Genomic DNA, 20,286 nt, shown 5'->3' on the forward strand with positions numbered 1-20,286 from the left:
CAGGAAGTTAGTAAATGGCGGCACTGAGATTTGAACCCAGGTCTTGTCCGAGTCTAATGTGTACTCTTTCTGCTATACTGCTATTCTATACTGTATTGTTCTTCTGATCATGGATTATAACGAATCGCATACACACATGTACTGTTTTTTATGCTGTGCATTGCCTTGGACGTAGTAACTACCCTCCCTCAAGTGTCTACTGAATATAGAAATTACACCTACCTCACTGTAAGGAGTAAATTTCCTATTATTTTTATTATTATAAAGAATCATAATTCTTTTCCTTTAAAAAATGGATTCATCTATTATTTAACAATCATGATTACAAGGCAGAGATGCAAACACATTTACTAGAAAGCCAGGGCTTTTAACTACATTATGGTATTAGAGGCATGCATCACCTGAGAGCATTCAACATTTCTTATGTATTGCAGCAAGAAAAAAAAATGTTTTAAATGAAAGATAGGAAAACAAGAGTCTAAAAGCATGTAAAGGAGAAAAACAAATCCAAATCAGAGGAAAATATAGCTAAGTAATTTCTATGAGAACAAATATTCCAATGAAACTTGATCAGGTGTTTTGTGGGCTATCTTGGTCAAAGACTCCTTAATGACTAGAAATCGCAGCTAAATTGCAACAGGTGCAGTTGCCATTATTGACTCTGATCTAGCATGATTGTATAGAAATAATTCATTTTGACCATATTTAGTCTAAATTTCCTTGCTAGCAGTGGCATTCTGCCTTGTCTGAAGGTCGATCTTGAAATGTTATTGAGCTGAGACCTCCAGGCATGCTAGACTCTACCACAAAATATATGATAGATTGCAGCTGACCGACAATCCGTGGCTGATATATAGTCGTTGGCAAAGTAGGGCAGCTGACAAAGAGTGTTAGTGCAGCAACCGTTTTTACCTTACATCCTGGCAGTTCGAACGAGAAGATTTAGGGCTTCAGTGGATGCCAGCCTAAAATTCATTTTTGTAATAGATTCTTGAGTCTGAGTTTATTGAAGCATGAACTCCTAAGGTTTTATCCTGGCAACAAAAGATATGTGGAAAATGAAATAGTCATAAATATGACTGAAACGTTTATTAAATTGCTAGCAGGAGAGTAAGGACTCCAGCTTAGTATCTGTGTTCTTTACAACTTCAATAAAATGTCATTTTTATAACTTTTATGACTTTTTATATGGTGGGTAAGTTTAAATCTACGCTGTTTACATTAACCAGATCTGAGTTTATCTGAAATTATTTTTTTAATGATAAATCAAGAAATCTTCTGTAAGTGATGTCATCTAAATTGAAGCAGTTGTGTCTCAAATGTAAAAAAGGTTTGTAAGTCATAGGATATTCAAGTTTAGAACTTTTGTACATGGTATGAGAAGTTTTGTGCATTTTAACTCTTTGCTGTCATTGGAATTTCTTGCCTAAGCATGTTAACGGTGTATCAAAATTTGTAAAGTACCTAACATATTATTTTAAATGAAATAAAGTGAAACAGTCATTCATTTAGCAAATATATACTAAGAAGATATCATTATCATCTACTGGTCTCTGTGCTAGGTACGAGGAAAGCCACTATACCCAAGACATTTGAAATCTCTTTTGTATGGTGCTTACAGTTTGTTTGGGAAAATTTAAAACAAAGAAACCATACACTTAAATAATATTGCGATAAATGCTCTGAAGGAAACAAAACGTTTTCCAAGATAATGCATTAAAGCAGTTTCAAATGATTGTGTAAGAAATTCCACTCTGAAGAAGTACCATTTAATCCGAGACCTTGTATAAATGAGGATGGTCTAGAGTATGCTGCTGTAACAAGCAGTCATCAAGTCTCTGTGGCTTGTTTACTTAATAAACAAAGGGTGATTTCTGTTCACCCTACATAACCAAGTGTGCAGTGTGAGGTGTCAGGGGAGCTTTGTTTATCATGGCTTCTCAGCGATGCAGAGTGAAGGAGACTGTCTCCACGCATGCCTGCAGGGTCACCACAGCGAGGAAGGGGAGCATGAAGACTTACCTACTGGCCCTTAAAGGCTTTTGCCTGGAAGTGACATCTGTTCTCATATGATTGGCCAGAGTCCCATGACATGGCTACATCTAATTTTTAGAAATACAGGTATACACAGTTCTCTATGTGCCTGAAAAGAGAGAAAAATTGGATATTGAAGCACAGGCCTATAGGATGAACAGAAAGTAGCCATTTTAAGAACTGAAGGAATGAAGTTCTTAGAAAGGACATTGCGAAGGCAAAAGCCCTAAGGTAGGAAAGAGGTGAGTGCGTTTTGAAGACAAAAGAGCCAAGGAACTGTAGTGTTGCGAACAATCATTTTTTACATATTTATGTATTGGTTAGGCAAATCATTGTTTTGAATAATTATCTGTCTGTCTTTCATTATAAATATTAATGTGGTAATGTTAATGTGACTAATGTGCTAGAAGTATTGTTCATAAATATTTATCATTTAGTTTTTTCAAAACCCATTGTCAGTGTGGTTATCTTGAGATTGTAAAAGGTTTTCACATTGTACTCCATTTATGGTAGATGTACAGTTGTGTGGAATAAGAAGTCATGATATAGTAATTTTTCTTTAGAGGACTTTTAATGTTGCCTTCTGGGTTTATAAGAACAACTGTGTTTTGTTTCTTCTGTTCTTTGACTTATCTCTGATAGCCCTCAGAAGGCAAGTCTAAGGATAAAGAATATAGGTCAGATAACATAACGTTCTAACCCTGAAGTTATTTTTATATATGGGCATTAGTGAGATATGTCTGATCTCCTGGAGTTAAAGAAACTCAGAACTGCCTCTAAATAAATTCTGTACTTACACGAGAAGTTTGATTTAGTCCTAGAGAACAGGACAGAATTCCCCCCGATCACTCAGTTGGTTAGGAATGCTCTGTTCTTAATTAAGTGATCTTTTAAAGTGTAATACTATGGATAATTTTAAAAGTCTGGAATATGACGAAAGACATTGCAAGAAATCTTTCATGTGCATAGCATACCACCAAATGAAAGGAAAACTAACTTGTAAAAAATTGCTTCAGATCATTTCTTGCTCTTTCTTTTTTAAAAAGAAATCAAACTTTACAGATAAAATTGAAACCCCATTTGTTCTTTTTACTTCCCTGCTTTTCCAGAGGTAATCACTGTTAGGAACTTGTAGTGTATTTACTCCATTCACTTTGTACCTTTACTACGTTCAATGTTTCCATAAATTATATATATATATATATATATATATCATTATTTTATATTTGTCATGAATGTAAGTGCTATCATTCTCCATGTATTCTTTAACTTATTTTCATTAATGTCATTTTTGGGATTTTCCCATGTTAATACATACAGAACTAGTTTATTCATTTTAACTACTCTGCAGTATTCCATTGCTTAAATGTAAAGCAATTTACTTATTCATTCTTCAACTGATAGACACTTAGATTCTCATTTTTCTCAGTAAAAAAGTGCTTCTTTCAAAATGTTTCTGTGTGCATATAGGCAAGAGTTTCTCTTGACTGAACAAGATTGGATGTATGCATCTTCAACTCCTTGGGTATTGTTAGATTGCTCTACAAAAAACTTCTCTTGACCATGAACATGGTCCCTTCTTAGCCAATAGTGTCTTAGTATTATCTGACACTTTGTGTTGTCAGGTTAAGAAGTTGGGCTGCTTGGCCTGCCACCCACTAGCTCGTTGACTTAGAATACTACCCAGTCTCTCTGTGCTTCACTTTCCTCATCTGTAAAATGAGAGGAATAACCATGCCTAATAAAGGTTTCATGAGGAGTAAATAACACAAAATATGCAAGGTGCCTGGAACAGTGCTTGCCACATTTTCTGGCCGGTCTGATGTGCATCTGGTGATACCTCATTACTATAATTTTGTTTCTCTGAAGACGAGTTGCATATCTTTTCATGTATTTATCAACCATTTGTGAATTGTTTAATATTTTTCTATTGTTCTAGAGGTGTTTGTTTACTTTTTGATTTTCATGCATTCCTTATATACTCTGGCCATTAATTCTTTGTTTATAGCATGTGGGTATATGTATACACATATGTACATATGTCAATATACATATGCCATAAACAGAATTAATGTCTATATGTATTTATTAACTTGTTTATTTTTATTTATATTTATACGGTTTCAGTTATCTACTCTTAGACTGTTGTTTGCTTTTGAAGTTTTGGGGATGGTGACTTTTTTCTTATACAGAAGATTTTAGTTTTAACTAATTACCTTTTACTAATTTGTTCACTTATTTCTGCTTAAAAGTATCTAATATCTAGATATATTAAAATATTTAATATTCTATATATGCTTCATGCTTAAGTAATAATAACCTAAAAGAACCTAGAGTATATAGAGCATATGAAAAAGAATGAATGTGCTCAAGTAGAGATAATTAACTGTATTGTAAAAAGCTATAATTCTGTGAAAATCTAAAAAAAGAAATTGAATGAACTTTTATCTTAAACAATCAGTTTTTCTCCCACAGCTACGCCTTGCCCGTTCCTCGTGCAGTTCAGCTTCTGGGAGTATATTGGACAGCCCAGTCATTCACAGGCTTCCATCACATGTGTGGTGGAAAATGTTACCTCATAGCAGTGAAGTCATACCTGATAGAAGGATTGCAATGCTGTTAAGTAGCCTCTACTGGCAACCAGATTCATCTGCTCTATAAAGAGAATTATATTATTGACTATAACTACTATATACTTTAACATTTTTTCCAGCTATTATCAGTTCAGATATAATGCTTTAAGAACCATCATGATTCTTACTTATTCAAACTATTAAAATCTCCTGGTGTTTCTTCCCCCAGGCAACTTATTTTTCAGTGCTTGGGGTACTTTTATGGATTCAGAGTCATTGTGTTTTATACATCCCACAGGCTTACCTGTCTTGGGTTGTTCATTAAAATTTTAACATAGAATTAGTGAAGATCCAGGCCTGGGATTCGGGCAGGCTTTAAGCTTTCCTGAGCCTGCTGCACCAAATGTAACAGATTGCTTTGGGACTGTCAGCATCTTTCAAGATAAGTTAAAGAGTTAGCCTGTTTCAGGTGGTTTTCCAAAAGGCTGGATGTCATTTTCAGCTAGTATTCCCTCTCTCCATAACTTGTTGGATGTTACCTTTAATAAAGTGCTTTTTATTCATGTCAATCCCAAATCAGTGCAGCCTGTCTAATTTCTTGCTGGTATCTTTTAGCCACCTCTTGGCTGGTCTCACATCTTGACAAGTTAGTATAAATTAGACAAGAGCAGCTTTTCATATTGTAACAATTACAAAGAATCTTTACTAAAACAAGCATGTGCACTTCTGTAAGGGTTAAGCCTCATTTAAATATCTTAATTATTAATATTTGCAGGTGACATGGGAAAGATTAAAAAATTGGGACTCCGGGTCAAAGTACTATAATATATCAGTGTTCTAAAATTCTAATCAGAGCTTGGACATCCATTCAAAGAATGATGGTCCCCATGAGCTTCATAACCTACATGCAGGAGTACACACAGGAAAAATTATGGAGAGTCCTTAATTTTAGTTAGCATTTTAAACTTAATGTTTCCACTTTGAATAGGGTGCTACCTGAAACAGAGGTCTTAACTGCAAAAAGACACAAAAAACAGAAAACCCCAGAAACCAACTTCGGCTCATTAAAAATAATAACAAACTGAATGTATTGGAAAGGGTAGATATAGAGTCTACAGGCAGTCTAGAGAAGGAAGCTTGGAGACTGGGTAAAAGCCGGGGAAGCTGACAGCTGGAAGTTCTGGCTGGTTAGTACCTGATCAGTCCTTTGCTGACTCCAGTGTCCTCTTGCTATGGAGACAAGTTTCTGAGTATGTGCCTTTGCATCAGTTTCTCCCACCAGAACTCACACAGTGGTGCTTTCCCTGAAATGGGAAATAGGTTTGGATGCAGAACAAGCCAAATATGTTCACATTTTCTCTACATAGCTCATTACATATTTTGATCATGGTTTTCACAAACTCTCTAAATCCGTTTTGGTTTGGGAATCCAGCTTTAGAATAATACAGTATTGAACACAGTGTTGTGGCAGTCCTGTGCATCTCACCTATTCAAACTTATGAGGAAGAGCCTTTTTGGGAGACAGTTTAGTTGCCCTCAAAATATCTGATTAATTAAGAGAACCCTGTGAGATTTATTACTTCCTGTCTATATACTATGAGAAGTATTCTGTAATTACCTAGGAATTAGAACAACTTGCTCACTGAGTAGAAATACAATGGGCACAACCCTTGTGTTATATACCCAAAAAGATAATATGAAATGTGTGGGTATATTTATACTCAAAAGGAGATGTTTTTTCTAGTAGAAGACTGCAAGTTTGATTTCCTTTACTAATTAGGGACAGAAGATAGAATAGATGATATAAAATAATAAGTATCATAACCTACTTTTTGAAGGCAGCCAGAGACATAGACTTAACCTAGTGAACATCTGGTTGGAAATTTAAAATTTACTTAAGCGTCAGGATGTTTTTCTATATCTGGAATGTTAGCGAAGTTTGGAAACATGTGGACGTTTAACTGGGGTTTCCTTTGATGTTAATCGTTAGGCAGTCAGAGCGTCTCCCATGAACTCAGACACTGACAATCTCGTTGTATTCTGTGCCATAATTCCTCCCTACTGAGGGCTTGCTCTCAGTGGCACGAGGCATAGTCTCCTGGCAAGGAGATAGAGGCTGCAGGTAGAAATAGATAATCTGAAAACCAGATAATGTCGTGGCTAATCACGAATTGATGACGGTGCTTTTGTTGCCAGACCAGAGCAGTGCTGCTGGAATAAAGGCTAAGAGTCATGAATCAAAAGACCACATAAATGCATAAACGTTGTGCTTTTATATTTGTCCATTGTACTTTCTGGCGAGGTAAAAAGGGAGATTTTTTTTTTCTCCGAGTAAAAATTATGTGAGTCTGGTATTTCTCTTTGCAAAATAATTTATTTCTGGCTGCACCGTATTAATTTTCAGGCTGTGAAACCTGGCTTTTATTCCAAACAGATCTTTGGGAAAGAGGGAACTTGAATAATACAGAAAATAACTCCATAAGGAAGTGTATTATTTCTTGGAAGGCTCCTGCTATCCACTTAAGTGGTTTCTTCCAGCTTTCACGTCCACGAAAATTGTATCCATATATAATTATGAGGAACAAAGACACAGTGAGGTGGATGTAGGCTTTTCTGCCTCTCTCATCCTTCACCTTGCAGTGTTACTATAATGGCTATAATGAAATAAAGCATAGAAAAGAGTGTTGTAAAAATGTTTATTAATAGCCACAATAACCACGGTCGTAAGAACAGCCACCAGGTGCTGAGCGTTTATTAAAAGCCAGGCACTGTGTTAAGCACTTAAAGTGTTTATCTCATGATGTGCACGTCTGCATCATAAGCTATAAGTAAAGACTCTCATTATGCTCGTTTTACAAATAAGGAAACTGAATGAAAGTAACATACTCAGGACTACAGGTGAGTGGTTTGTGAAGCAGGTTGTGAATCCAGAACCGTCTGATTGCAATCCTGTGCTCTCACTGATTATGCTAAGTGCTTCTACATGCCAGTAATGCTAGAGCCCCAAAATATGACAGTTTACCTGTGAAGATTTCCAGTAAAAGATACATTACTTGAAAATCTCAGTACTTCATGCAGTAAATGTAGATACCTCATCTCATTATTGTCAGTATCTTTAAAAAGAAATTTGAGAAAGCTAATTGTGTGACTCTTTATCACATCTTTTTTCCCCTGGTTCACCCAATTAGTATCTTTGTGGCCTTGGGCAACTTACCCAACTCCACTGTGTCTCAGTTTCCTCATCCTTAAAATGGGCATAATAATAGTACCTATGTCATGGGGTTGCTTTGATGGTCTGAAAAGTGAAAAAATACATGATATATTTACAGTAGTGATATCTTACTCTATCTCTACCTCTGTCTCTGTCTCTATACATGTCACTATTTACATAACTATATCCTTGCGTTGCTGACAAAATCCGACCCAGGAGTATGGGACCATGTGCTTTCCATTACTAATTATGGGGCATCAGATTTTAGACTCTAGAAGAATATGTGATCTTATATATATCGAGTATAATGCAAGGAAACAAAAAATCTCTGAACTGTGATCACTTAGAAATATTTCCAATATTATCAGCAGTTTAGGCAATAGTTTGGCAACTGCTAAGAAAGTTTGAGTGGTACAATCATATCACAAGTTTCTAAAGTTTTCTGTGATATTTATGGTAGTAGTGATGTCATCTGGAGGAGAGCCAATTACACAAAAGATATCATCTTATTAAATCTATTCCAGCAGCCATGTTTGAGGATGTGACAAGGGACTCATCTGCTGATAAAGTTAGATAAGCATTTGCCAAAGTGTGCTTCATCCCACACTAATCTTGAGGAATGCTATTGAATGAAAATATTTTATGAGCAAATAAATTTTGAACACTGCCTATCATAGCCTCTTCTTGGCGGTTAACAATGCACATAATTACATGGAGGGCTCCTGAAAGTCATATAGTTTCACGCTTGCGTGCATGCACACATGCACACAATTTTTCCTTTAACTCAAATACTTTTGATCACAGAATCCTTTTTTGACATAATACTTCTAATATTCTGTGGAACTGGTGTTCCATTGACCATATCTTGGGGATTACTGAGTTAGACCATATTTCTGGATCTCAACTCAGCAGGCCTATTTTGTCATGAAAATCCCTTGACACCCCCAATTCCATCAGTTGTAAGACTCTAATGACCGTTTTCTGTTGAATACTGCAGGAGAATGAGTCGGGAGGCTTAAGCTGTTACATCAGTTCTTTTGACTTAAGGCCAGTTGCTGAAGCTTTCTGAACTTTATTTCCCCATCTCTTCATCACACCATCACTACAGATAATCCCTAAGGATGTTCTATCTTTAAAAGTTGTTATTGCAAATAATTAAAATTTAAATAATGTCTTACAGCTCTCAGAGTGCTTTTGTGTGCCTCATCTAGAGTGGCCTGGATACTTTGGGAAAGCTCACAGCCAAGCACAGCACCGACCTAATAGTGCAGGTGATTTTGGAAGTGTACAGGGCAGTATGGTTCGCCTTCTGTAGATGTCATGTCTGGCTTCTCGGACTCTTGGCCAGCACTGTCTGCAGCTCTAGCCCTGCAGTGTCTCCCAGCACTGAAGGGGTCCTTCGTACTCCACCTACTCAGAGAACAGAAGCCAAACTGCTGTTAGAATTTGAAGTCAGTTGGGCCATAATGCCTTAGAGCACCTGCTGAAAGAGAATGTTCATGGCTGAGAAGTACTTGCTTCCCGAGTGTAGTGGAAAGTCTAAATCCACTTGGACATGCAGCCATCTGAGAAGTGGCAGCCCTCTTTGGAGGCATAGCAAACTGGCCAGCCAAGTATTTAATAAGCCAGGCTTCATTTATTAGCTGAATAAAGAGGTTACAGTCTTAAAACCAGGGAAAGAATAAATACATACAGTAAGGAGCATTTAGTGCAGAGCGAGGACCATTGATCAAGATGCTGATCAATAAAATGGGAGATAGCAGATTGTGGTGGCCAAGAACGTGGGTTTTGGGGTCAGATGCATTTGTCATTTAAATTCTGGCTCTGTTATGCACTGTCTTGTGACTCTGGAAATTTTTATTTAACCCATCTAAGCCTACTGTCATCATCTGTAAAGAAGAGGTATTCATGCCAACCAAATAAAGTTATTGTACAGATAACCTAAAATGATGGACATTCACACTGCACAAACTTCATGGTAGGCACTGAAAAAGAATAGGAATGATTTTTAAGTTCAAACGTATCTTAAAGAACTCTTGCCTCAGCACCAAATGCTGTCTTGTTCTGCATTTCCCAGTCGTGTTGGAAGGCAACTACTCCAATGTGCATCAGTCGAATTTTCTGGGATGATGGAAATGTTCTTTGTGTTGCCAGTATGGTAGCCACTAACCACATGTGGCTCTTAAGCACTTGACATGTGGCTAGTGTGACTGAGGAACTGAATGTTTGCTTTATTTGAAGTTTAAATTTAGAAAGCCACATGTGGCTAGTGGCTACTGTCTTGGACAGCACAATTATAAATTATAACAAACCACATTGGTGTGAAACTTACAACTGCTAAAGTTTCTAAAATACTGTTTCATCTCACAAATAGATTCTACAGTTTAAAAAGTCTGTTGTGAGTCCTTTAAGAAAAAAAAAAGAATACAAGGTACTCTTTTCTGGTGAATGTCTTCAGCCATGTTACTTAAAATCTTTCTATGCAAGGGAGCTGAGTCAGACTATCACACTGTAGAACAGAAAATATTCAGTAGAACCTCTCCACTCCAGGATCTTCTGAATCTCACAGAGGTAATGATGTGCTTATGACCAAGATCTGATTGCCTTAATCAATGTCCCATGAAAACTGAAGAATATCACATTCTTTGTTTATATGATACAAAATTGTAAATCCATTTATTGAGGCAAGCTTGTGGATTGTGTTCTTCTTGTTTATTTTTTGTCTGCTTGCACTGTCAAATGTGAAAAAGATCTCTCGTAAAATTTTAAGCTTTCCTTGTTTTCCCCGTGATATTTCATTATAGTTTTAGTGTATACATATTGTGTCCTCTTAATGAATTGTAATTTTCAACTTTATGTAAGGTTCTTTTCTGACTCAGTTAATGCTTTTTGTCCTGAATTCCACTGTATTTGATGTTGATTATTTACCATTTCTGCTTTATATCCTTTATTTTCCCTGATTTTTCTTTGTCTTGTTTTCCACTTTTTTTTAATCGTTTCATTTTGATGGTTACCTTATAGACAGAAAAGAGCTAAATTTTATTATTTTAAACAGATCTACAAATGATTTATTTGTTTGATTAGAAACTAAGCATATTCATATTTACTGTGATTTCAGTATATTTGGTTTATTACATTATATATGTAAGTCATTATATTTTGTAGTTTTATCTTTTCCCTATCATTTTTGGCTTACTCGCTTGTATTTCACTTCTCTCCTTCCACTGCCCTTCTTTCTTCCTTAAGAAATTCTGTACTCTTCATTAAACTAGTGATTACCATTGTATTGCAACCTCTATCCTCTCTTACAGCTTTTCTATAGAATAGAAATTAAGGAATGCCTATTCCTCTCATTCCAAGACATTTTCCTTGTTCACTCTCTCAGTCCCAAGTTGAGATCTTAGGCATAATTTATTTCCAGGTCCTCATTATGTCAAATACCTCGCTTGTTCCCCAATTCCTGGCATAATTCTTTTAAGCTATTATCATATAGCTTTTTTGCTTCAAGAATCCTTTATCGTACAGCAGGGTAACTACAGTTAGCAATACTGTATTATATACTTGAAATTTGCTAAGAGAATAAATCTTAAATATTCTCACCACAAAAAAGAAATGATAATTATGTGACATGATGGAGGTATTAATTCATCTATTATGTAATCATTTTGCAATATGTTAAGTCTATCAAATCACCAAGCTGTATACCTTAAACTTACATAATGTTATGTCAATAATGTCTCAAAAAAGCTGGTAAAAACAAGAAATTTTTAAAAAAAGAATCCTTTATCAAAAATTATAAATTAATAACCTGTAAATGTTGTTTCACTGTATTTCTAACTCTTGATACTACAAGTAAGAAAATTAATGCTAGGCTATTTCATCTTCTTTGTAGATAGCCTGTTTTTTTCTCTCTGGAAATGGAAAGATTCTTTTTTTCTTTTAGTCTTAAGGTTAAGATATTCAGAGATTTCATGAAGCTCTTTTTTGAGTATATCTTTTTCCCTCATTTTTCTTGTCTACGACACTATGAGCAGTTTTAACCAGAAGATTTAAAGTTACGTTTCACTTAAGCTTAGGAATTTTTTTCCTATTATTTCTTTATTTCCTATTTTTTTTTCAGTCTTATTTTGGAATTTATATTATTTACATTCTACTCTTCAGTCTCTGTCCTCTAAGTCTCATCGTGTACTTATGAGACTAATTTCTTGGAAATTTTGCTGTGTTGTAAGCTATCTCTTCCATCTGGTCTTCTAGACAACTAATTTGGCTTGAAACAGTGACCGTTTGTTTTTCCGTTCTTTTGTTGAGTCTGAATATTGAGAGGGTTTACTTTCTCGAACCAAAAAAAGATTTTAGTCTTATAGTTTGTTTTTTGTCTGTTCATGAAGCAAGTTCCCGTAGTACCAGTACCCGTCAGGCTACCTGCGCCTCTCCAGCAGTTACAAGCTTGCAGGCAGCGTGGGATGTGGTCCCTTTTATTTTACCGAGCTGGTACGGTAGTACCGAATCCTGTCTGCTGAGAGCTCACTGGGGAATCTCTTTGATCTTGAGCCTCTCCAGTACTTAGGTATAAGTTTCCCGTCAGAGGGCCAGGCATGATTCACTTCATCACTGGGGACTGCCGCTCATGCCGGACCATCAGTGTAGGTCAAGTGGATCCACTGACAGATGCCACCTGTGTCCCCTCAGAAGGCCTTTTGACCTATGGTCTTCCTCGTTCTTCAGCATTTCCCTAAAACTCTCAAACAGTTAAAACTCCAGTAAATGAATCACAGGGCACTTGCTCTGTCCTCGGGAGAAATCGCAGGCCCTCTGGCTAGATGTTGTACTGGAAGTTCTACGTCCGGACAGAATCCCTGAGAAGGGCTTTTGTTTTCCCATCACATAGTACGTCGTGTTCTGTGGGAAGGCTGTGATTTATGAGGTTTGGTTGAGTCTGTACATGTGTATGCTTGCCTGCATGGCTCAGGAGGAGTTGACTTAGGCAGGACTTTCAGAAAGAAAATAGTACATGGCATCCATATTATTATATAAGGCTCCGTCAGCAAATTGTGCCTAATGTTTCATTCACTGCTGCTGTGATCCAGTCTTGTGGCCTCACTGTATTTGGTTCAAGGGGTGTGTGAGATCTGTTCGGACATCAGTTTTTATTGATTCTGTTGCTGACTTTCTTGATAATGGATAAATGGTTTCTGAGCCCGTATTACTTTTCCCCGAAGTTATTCAGGTCTACTTAATTAAACTACAGGTTTTTCTTAGATATCATAAAATGTGGTACTTTGGTGATTTGACTTGCATATTATCCATCTTCTTTGTGAATCGTTTCTGCCTCTGGTCCCCTTATTAACTCATGATGAAATATTTGTCTTTTTAACTTTCTCAAAGGTGACAATATCCTTCTGCCTAAATAATCTTATTAGTTTATAATCTCAAGCATTTTTGTTGTCCTTAAAGTAAGTTAATTGGCTTTGTTCTTGGGAGAGTGCACTTTAAGTTCATAGGCCATAAGTTTTAGGACCACATCTTTGATGGCCCTCATCCTTATGAAACGTGACATCAAAGATAGCAATTTTGTTTGCATCACTGGCCAGCACCTAATTATCTTTCCTGCCTCTTCATTCTTCAAGTGCCCTTTGATGTCAGCAGTAGCCTTGTGCTTTGAAAGACTGTAGAGAATGGTGAAAGGGGTCCTTATTTGCTGAGTCCACATTCCGCTGAAATATTAAATAACGGTATTATGTTAGAAACAAAATGCAATGCAACTGTGGTAATTAAAGTAATTACTCATCTATTTGCAGAAGCAGAGTCTTTAATGTTTCTCTCAATGTAAGAGAGAGTTTCTCCCTAATGTAGTCTGGCTAAATGGAGACTCTTATTTGGTAGAACTCAGAAACAAAGCAATATTGGGCTTGCTCGTTGGGAGTTAGGAGATTATACTTAGGGAGGGAGGAGGCATTTGTGGAGCTGTGACAATAGTATTAAAGTGGTAAAGGGCTTTGGTCTGTTGGGAGAAGACAAAGTTCCCAAAAGCTGAGAAAGTGGATGATCCGTGTGTCCGGTCTCGTGAACTTTGGAGTTGGGTGGATGCCCACATCCAGTCTTTTTTCTAGCTCTTTGTTTCTCCACATATGACTTAGACTCTGATTTTTAATTTTGTCATGTTAAAAAATGACAAATACCTTTCTAGCTCTTTAGCATAAAGTGAGATCTTTTACAAAAAGGGTCACTACATATGAAAACAAATTTATCTATGTATATTTAGGACTGAAATATTATGCTGTACACCAGAAACTGACACATTGTACACTGACTATATCTCTCTCTCTATATATAATATATATATATATATATATATACACATACATATAGAAAGGGTCATTATAAAGTGCCTGCCACAGTTATTTTTTTCCCTTGATTATCGATAAACGGGCAGTGAGTTGCTGTCATAATTCAAGACAAACAATGAGATACCATTTTTCACTCATCAAATTAATAAAAATTAAACCATTTGCCTACTTAGTGTTGGAGAGGGTGTGAAAAAACAGTCTCTCTTCCACACTGCTGTTGAGTGTAAATGGGTACTGCCTATTCAGAGAGCAATTCTGTAATAATTTTCAAACTGGATAGTCAACCCAGTAATTCCAATGCTATGAACCTGCCAACCTATGTAGTCAAGAAGATCCATGCAGCTTTGTGTGCACTTATAATCAGTTGTAAAAAAAACATATCTATCCCAGAGCAAGTGATCAGTGTGGAAGGGGGATGTTTCAGTGCCCTCAGTGGTGATTCTGTTTATGAAAAAACTCAAAGCTTATTTATTTTGGTGTTAAAAGTTCAGGTTTGCTTTATTTAAATATAATTTCAAAACCCTGGTTATTCCCAGAGCTTTTAAAAAATATTTTTAATTGTGTAAAATACACGTAACAGAAAATTATGTGGTATCTTAACCGTTTTTAAGTGTACAGTTCAGTGACATAAGTACATTCACATTTTTGTGCTACCATCACCACCATCCATCCACAGAACTTTTTCTTCTTATGAAACTGAAACTCTGAACCCATTAAGCACTAACTCCCTCTCCCCCCATCCCCAGCCCCTGACAAGCACCATTCTACTTTCTGTCTCTGGGAATATGACTGCTCCGAATACTTTACAGAGGTGGAATTATACAGTATTTTTCCTTTTGTACCTGGCTTATTTTACTTAGAATAATGTCCTTAAGGTTCATCCATGTTGTAGTATGTGTCAGAATGTCTTTCATTCTTAAGGCTGAATAATATTCTGTTGTATGTATTTTGTTTATTCATTCACCAGCCAGTGGGCACTTGGGTCCACCAGTCAGTGGATGCTACCTCTTGGCTATTATGAATAATGCTGCTATGAACATGAATGTACAGATATTCCTTTAAGTCCCTGCTTCTAATTCTTTAGGGATTATATTCCTTGAGTTTTTCAATTCAGCTTATAAATATCACTATTAATAAGTCTAGTGGATTTTAGTAGTCACTTAAAGAGGCCTTTAAATAATATTTGGTTCCAATTTCGTATGTAGTTAATGGAATACCCCCAAACCTTTTAGACTGCTTCAATATATTAAATGCACTTAATGTCTTACTTAAGTACTTCAATTGTGCAACTTAAAAACCTTTGCAAGTACTAAAATAACCCTTATAAACCTAATTAAAATCTATGCGTTTAAATACTAAAACTTACAAATTTATGAAAATCTGATGTTCACGTAAATGATCCACTTCTGTAATAAGCATAAGCACATGCTAACTTAAAAGTCACAACTCTAAGTAAGTTACTTAACTATTTATTTTAAATTGTGGTTACAAGGCAATCTAGTGGAATAGGCCAAATGCTATTAAACATTATAGGTGCATAATTTTTACACAGGCTCCTTAAAGCAAAAGTATTAATTTAATGGCTTTGATTCTCTTAAGCATGTCTGTACTTAATTTGAAAATTTCCTGGGGTTGGCAGATACTTTTCCATCCATCTCAGTTATTTGAGTTTATTTAATTGTGAATATTTAGACCTGGTGTGAAGCATGGATCTGCAGACAGGCAAATTTTATGGAGAATAAGGAAATGAATTTTGGGGGGTTCCCTTCCCTACATTGTCTAGTTATATCTGTAATCAGAGATTTCAGCTGGCACACTGACTAGACGGATTCTCAGCCAGAACCCTAATGGGCTGCACTAGTAAACCATACCTACAATTGCTGTGTCAAAAATTCCATCACTCAAAGGAGGCGGCTATATAGCCAGGACTGCTGGACTTGGGTTACCTACATTCCACAGTTGTTCATTGTACTCACTCCTGTCTGCAGCTGCCACACAAGGCGATCACTTGGTTACATGTTGCATTTCTTTGCTTTCCTAAGAATGGAAATGCTTTCTTGCCTAAGTCCAAAGACTGTGTGACCTGATAGGAAATCCCATAAATTTTCATATAGTTTCTTGGATCAGGCAATTCTTTGTGTACTAAAGTGGGGATGAATGGAATTTAGGATGTCTTTACAGCATGGTTTGGCTTGCAGTTACAATATGCAAGGTGTCTCACAGGGCCATCCCACTGCACAGCTCCAGGTGATGTCATTTGCATCACAGTGTATGTGGGTTGCTTCCCCAAATTATGCAGTGCACATCTGTACAGCTGCACACCATAACTGCGTTCTGCTGACTGTTAAACAATACTGCAGCCACATGGACAGCTGATATATTGCTGTGACTGTGACTGTCTTCCCTTCTCATGCGGGGCCTCTCAGGGACACCTCGTCCGTTGATCTTACTCCTTTCTCCCACTTCTTAATGTGCCTGTCAGTCCACTCATATTTTCACTTTCCATCTCATCCAGCGTAGATTCCAAAGTCTAATTTCTAAAGTATAATTTCAAAGTGTGTGTGTGGCAACACCTCAACCCCCTTGCCATTCTGAATTTTTTTCATCTCTGACAGACAAAACCCTAGCCCTGGATGAACCCGTATCTTTGAGAGAGCCTCTCAACTGCCTAGAGCTACTGGAAAAGGTCACAAAACAGACAGATTGGTCCCACTCTAATATCTTCTTGTTCAGCCACCATGGAGAGGTATAGGGTGGCACCTGAGAGTCCGCTGGGTTCTCAAGTCAGCCCCCTCTCCTGGGGTCTGCAGTGCCATCTTTGTTAGCCCCCAAGATCTGACACCCCAGCCAACCTCTACCAACCTCTTTCTGTCCTACCTCTTGTTTCCCAGAGATTTTGCTCCTTTTACCCTTTGCTGATGTACTCCACGTGCATCCTGTCTATGACGGGTTAGCATGTGTACAATAGTATCTTACCCACGGTGAAGTCTGGGTGAATGTATGGCCAATCATAACATATAATTAAGGTATTTTAGAACTCTTTGACCGTGATTAAAATGCTAATAATGTTAGGGACTGAATGTTTTACTCTTATCAGGAAATTAAAATGTCTTTTCAATGTCTAGTATTTGTTCATATTTTACATGTTTGTAATTCTGGAATAAGTAGGTTACATTCTAAGTTTAAATTTTAAAGTAATCACTTGCCAACCAGAAAGCAAAATGTAACCATATGAGAAGATAGCTCCAGCCCAGTTTTTAAGGAAGGAAACACAAGAAAAAGAAATAAGAAATGGTAAACCATTCCCGGGAACAGGAACCTGGAATTGGCTCAGAGCCCTCAGCGTGAAAGGGCATTTGCAGAGGAGAAGCAGCCATCCTTGCCTAGGTAGCCCTCTTCTCCAAAGAGACCAGACTGAGCGGACATAATTTTAAGAAGGTGTTGTAGTTAGAAGGAAGGGATTTCCTGACAAACTGGTTTACTTAAGAATAAGATTATGAGAGAGGCTAGGCAGGCTTCTCTCTGGGAATCCTGAAAGTGTGCAGAATGTGAACCTGGGTATATAAACATGAATCTACCCCAAAAATACGTCCTATGTTTTTGGTGAAAAATAGACTTTCCTACTTGTTCAGAACTTGATGTAATTATTGTAAGTCTATTATTTATTTAAAATGGCAAAATAATGTGTTGTCTGAAGGACAATAGAGTAGGTTTAAAAAATTTACGACCTGGTAATTTGTGGTGTGGGAAGCCTGCTTATTTACAAGGCTGACATATCTACACGTATAATACAAAGATTGTCTTTTTCAAAAACATGATTTGCAGCCAGCACATCTGTTGTTCTTATGTAAGGGATTAAAATGAGCTATTTTTGTTGAAGTTCAGCTGTAGAGTAACAGAATGTTAAACCGGCTTGCTAAAAAAAGCTACCTATTTTAGATTTTGTTTCCTTTGTATTGAATTTTTTGACAAAGCCTCATTCTTCATTAAAAAACAGAAATTTCATGTGGTTTTAAGTTGTATTTTTTGTCATACGATATAGCATTTAGATGATATCTAAGTTTTCCTAGTCGAAGAGTTCAAATACTAAATTATATCCAAGTTTGATTTTTTTTCCCCAGTAACAATTTTTCATAAAAGTCTTACCAACATCGTTGACTATTTTTTCCTCTGAATGTAACATTTTGTTCTTACAAAAATCTGAAATAAACGTGTTCTGGTTTCCCCCTTCACATGGAATTATGTCAATCGCGTTAAGGCTTATCACGATATCCTGACTATCATTTTACTCCCCCAAGAGTTAATAAACTGTGTGCATACAAACTCTCTAAAAGGGGGGAGAAGCTTTTTCACATATGTCAGTTGTAATTTTATAACAAATGTGAATCATTTAATTGGTCAGTCTTCAGGAGTCTGATCTTTCTCTGATTTTCTGTGTCTTCCAAAACAGCAACAAATTAAAAACTCATTAATGATTCAGTTCTGCTTAAAAGAATATACATATACTAATCGTCTAAAAAGTTCATTTAAGTAAATTTTATCAGGAAGAGAGGTATAGCAGATACGCCTAGCTTTCAAGTTGCCCGTAGTCTAGATCAGTCCTTAAACTTTAAGGTGCATATGATCTCCTGAATATGTTGCTAAATGCAGATTCTAGTTTGGTGAGTCTAGGATGGGGCCTGAATCTGCATTTCTAATCAGCTCCAGTGATGCATTTGTTGCTGGTCCATGAATCACATTTTGAGATGCAAGGGTCGTAAGAGACTGCCCTTCACATTCATAGAAGAGTCTGCCTGTAGATTATATGTGCCATACATTTGCTAACATTTTTATCATCATCGTCACAGAGCTGGACAATAGTACAGTCATCTAGACAACAGAGATCAAGTAGTTTTAACTTGGAAAGACTCCATGGCCATGGGCCTGATTAGTATTGTCTTCTGGCTGAGCTACACATGGAACTAAACAGACTGACAAGGAAACAAATCAAAATGTTAGAACTAAATGATTAAAGACAGTCTAGACTGCCTCACATATATCTGTGATACGGGAAGATGTATCTTCATTGGTTCTGGTTTGTTTTTCTGAACTCTTATCCACCTAATCAGGGAATAAATCTGCTGGGTAAAGAGCCGTCATTAAAGCAGGTATCATCAGGGCCCAGGGAGGGGGGAGCATTCCAGAGAGTGAGGAGCGCTGGCAGCAAGGGGGTGGCTGGGGTGGTGGTGTCACCGAGGGGGCGCACATCGCTTCACTTCACTGCCATGCAGCATGGCAGCCCTAGCTTGGCCAGAACTTCCACCTTCTTAAGAAAAGCCAGAAATAAAAATTTCATGCAAAATTTCCCGATTTAAAAATGCTGGCTACTAATTTGAATTCTTTTAAAACATTGAGCGGGCCAAGAAAACACATCTGTGTCCCAGACACAGCCCTTGAGCCACCCATTTACAGTGTCTAGGCTAGAAGACACTGAAGTCTCGTGATGCACTTCTCAATACTGAGAAGTTAGGAATTTTCAAAATGAAACTCTGGCCTTTTTTCAGTTTGACATTATGATCAGAAGAAACAGTCTATTTTATGTATTTGGAGGTCCTGGCGTAAGATTGGTGTGGGATCCTAAAACCTGTCTCTCTGACTTCTTTCACATTCCAGATTATAGGACGGGCCCGTGTTTCACTCAGGTCAACAACCAGATGTGCCAAGGGCAGCTGACAGGCATTGTCTGCACAAAGACTCTGTGCTGTGCTACCATCGGGCGGGCCTGGGGCCACCCCTGTGAGATGTGTCCGGCCCAGCCTCAGCCCTGCCGACGGGGCTTCATCCCCAACATCCGCACTGGAGCTTGTCAAGGTGAGTTAGCCTTGGGCCCAGCATCACCCATGAGTCTGGTCTCCCTTCACTGCACTGGGAGGGTCTGCCACGTGGGTGGGACCCTTTAACTCAGTATTTATTCCAAGCGGGGCCTCATAAGCAAGCCTGACTAGAGATGGCTTATCTTTCAGCCACCTAATAGAGAATAATTTTTCAACTTCTGACATAAATGGAGAAAACATGAAAAGTTGGGGAAATTTTTTAAAAATTCAATTTGAAAGATTTAATACAGTCGGAGGATAAGCCATTC

General features: G+C 37.2%; 1 protein-coding gene and 1 long non-coding RNA gene across 2 annotated transcripts in view; one reads left to right on the forward strand and one right to left on the reverse strand.

Annotated features, from left to right (window-relative positions):
• Window positions 1–20,286, forward strand: part of FBN2 (fibrillin 2) — a 207,644-nt gene that overhangs the window by 36,659 nt on the left and 150,699 nt on the right. Inside the window, exon 6 of the mRNA XM_031673106.2 lies at window positions 19,818–20,015. Coding sequence (XP_031528966.2) covers window positions 19,818–20,015 — 198 coding nt within the window. The remainder of the gene's footprint in view (window positions 1–19,817; window positions 20,016–20,286) is intronic.
• The window catches only part of LOC140694046 (uncharacterized), an 81,278-nt gene that overhangs the window by 35,741 nt on the left and 25,251 nt on the right, over window positions 1–20,286 (reverse strand). Inside the window, exons 2-5 of the long non-coding RNA XR_012069791.1 lie at window positions 5,803–5,911; window positions 4,631–4,689; window positions 2,023–2,143; window positions 913–1,034 (exon numbers count right to left, since the gene is read on the reverse strand). This is a non-coding gene — a long non-coding RNA (uncharacterized lncRNA). The remainder of the gene's footprint in view (window positions 1–912; window positions 1,035–2,022; window positions 2,144–4,630; window positions 4,690–5,802; window positions 5,912–20,286) is intronic.

Source organism: Vicugna pacos, chromosome 3, assembly GCF_048564905.1.
Source record: "Vicugna pacos chromosome 3, VicPac4, whole genome shotgun sequence".
In the NCBI taxonomy this organism is placed as follows: Eukaryota; Metazoa; Chordata; class Mammalia; order Artiodactyla; family Camelidae; genus Vicugna; species Vicugna pacos.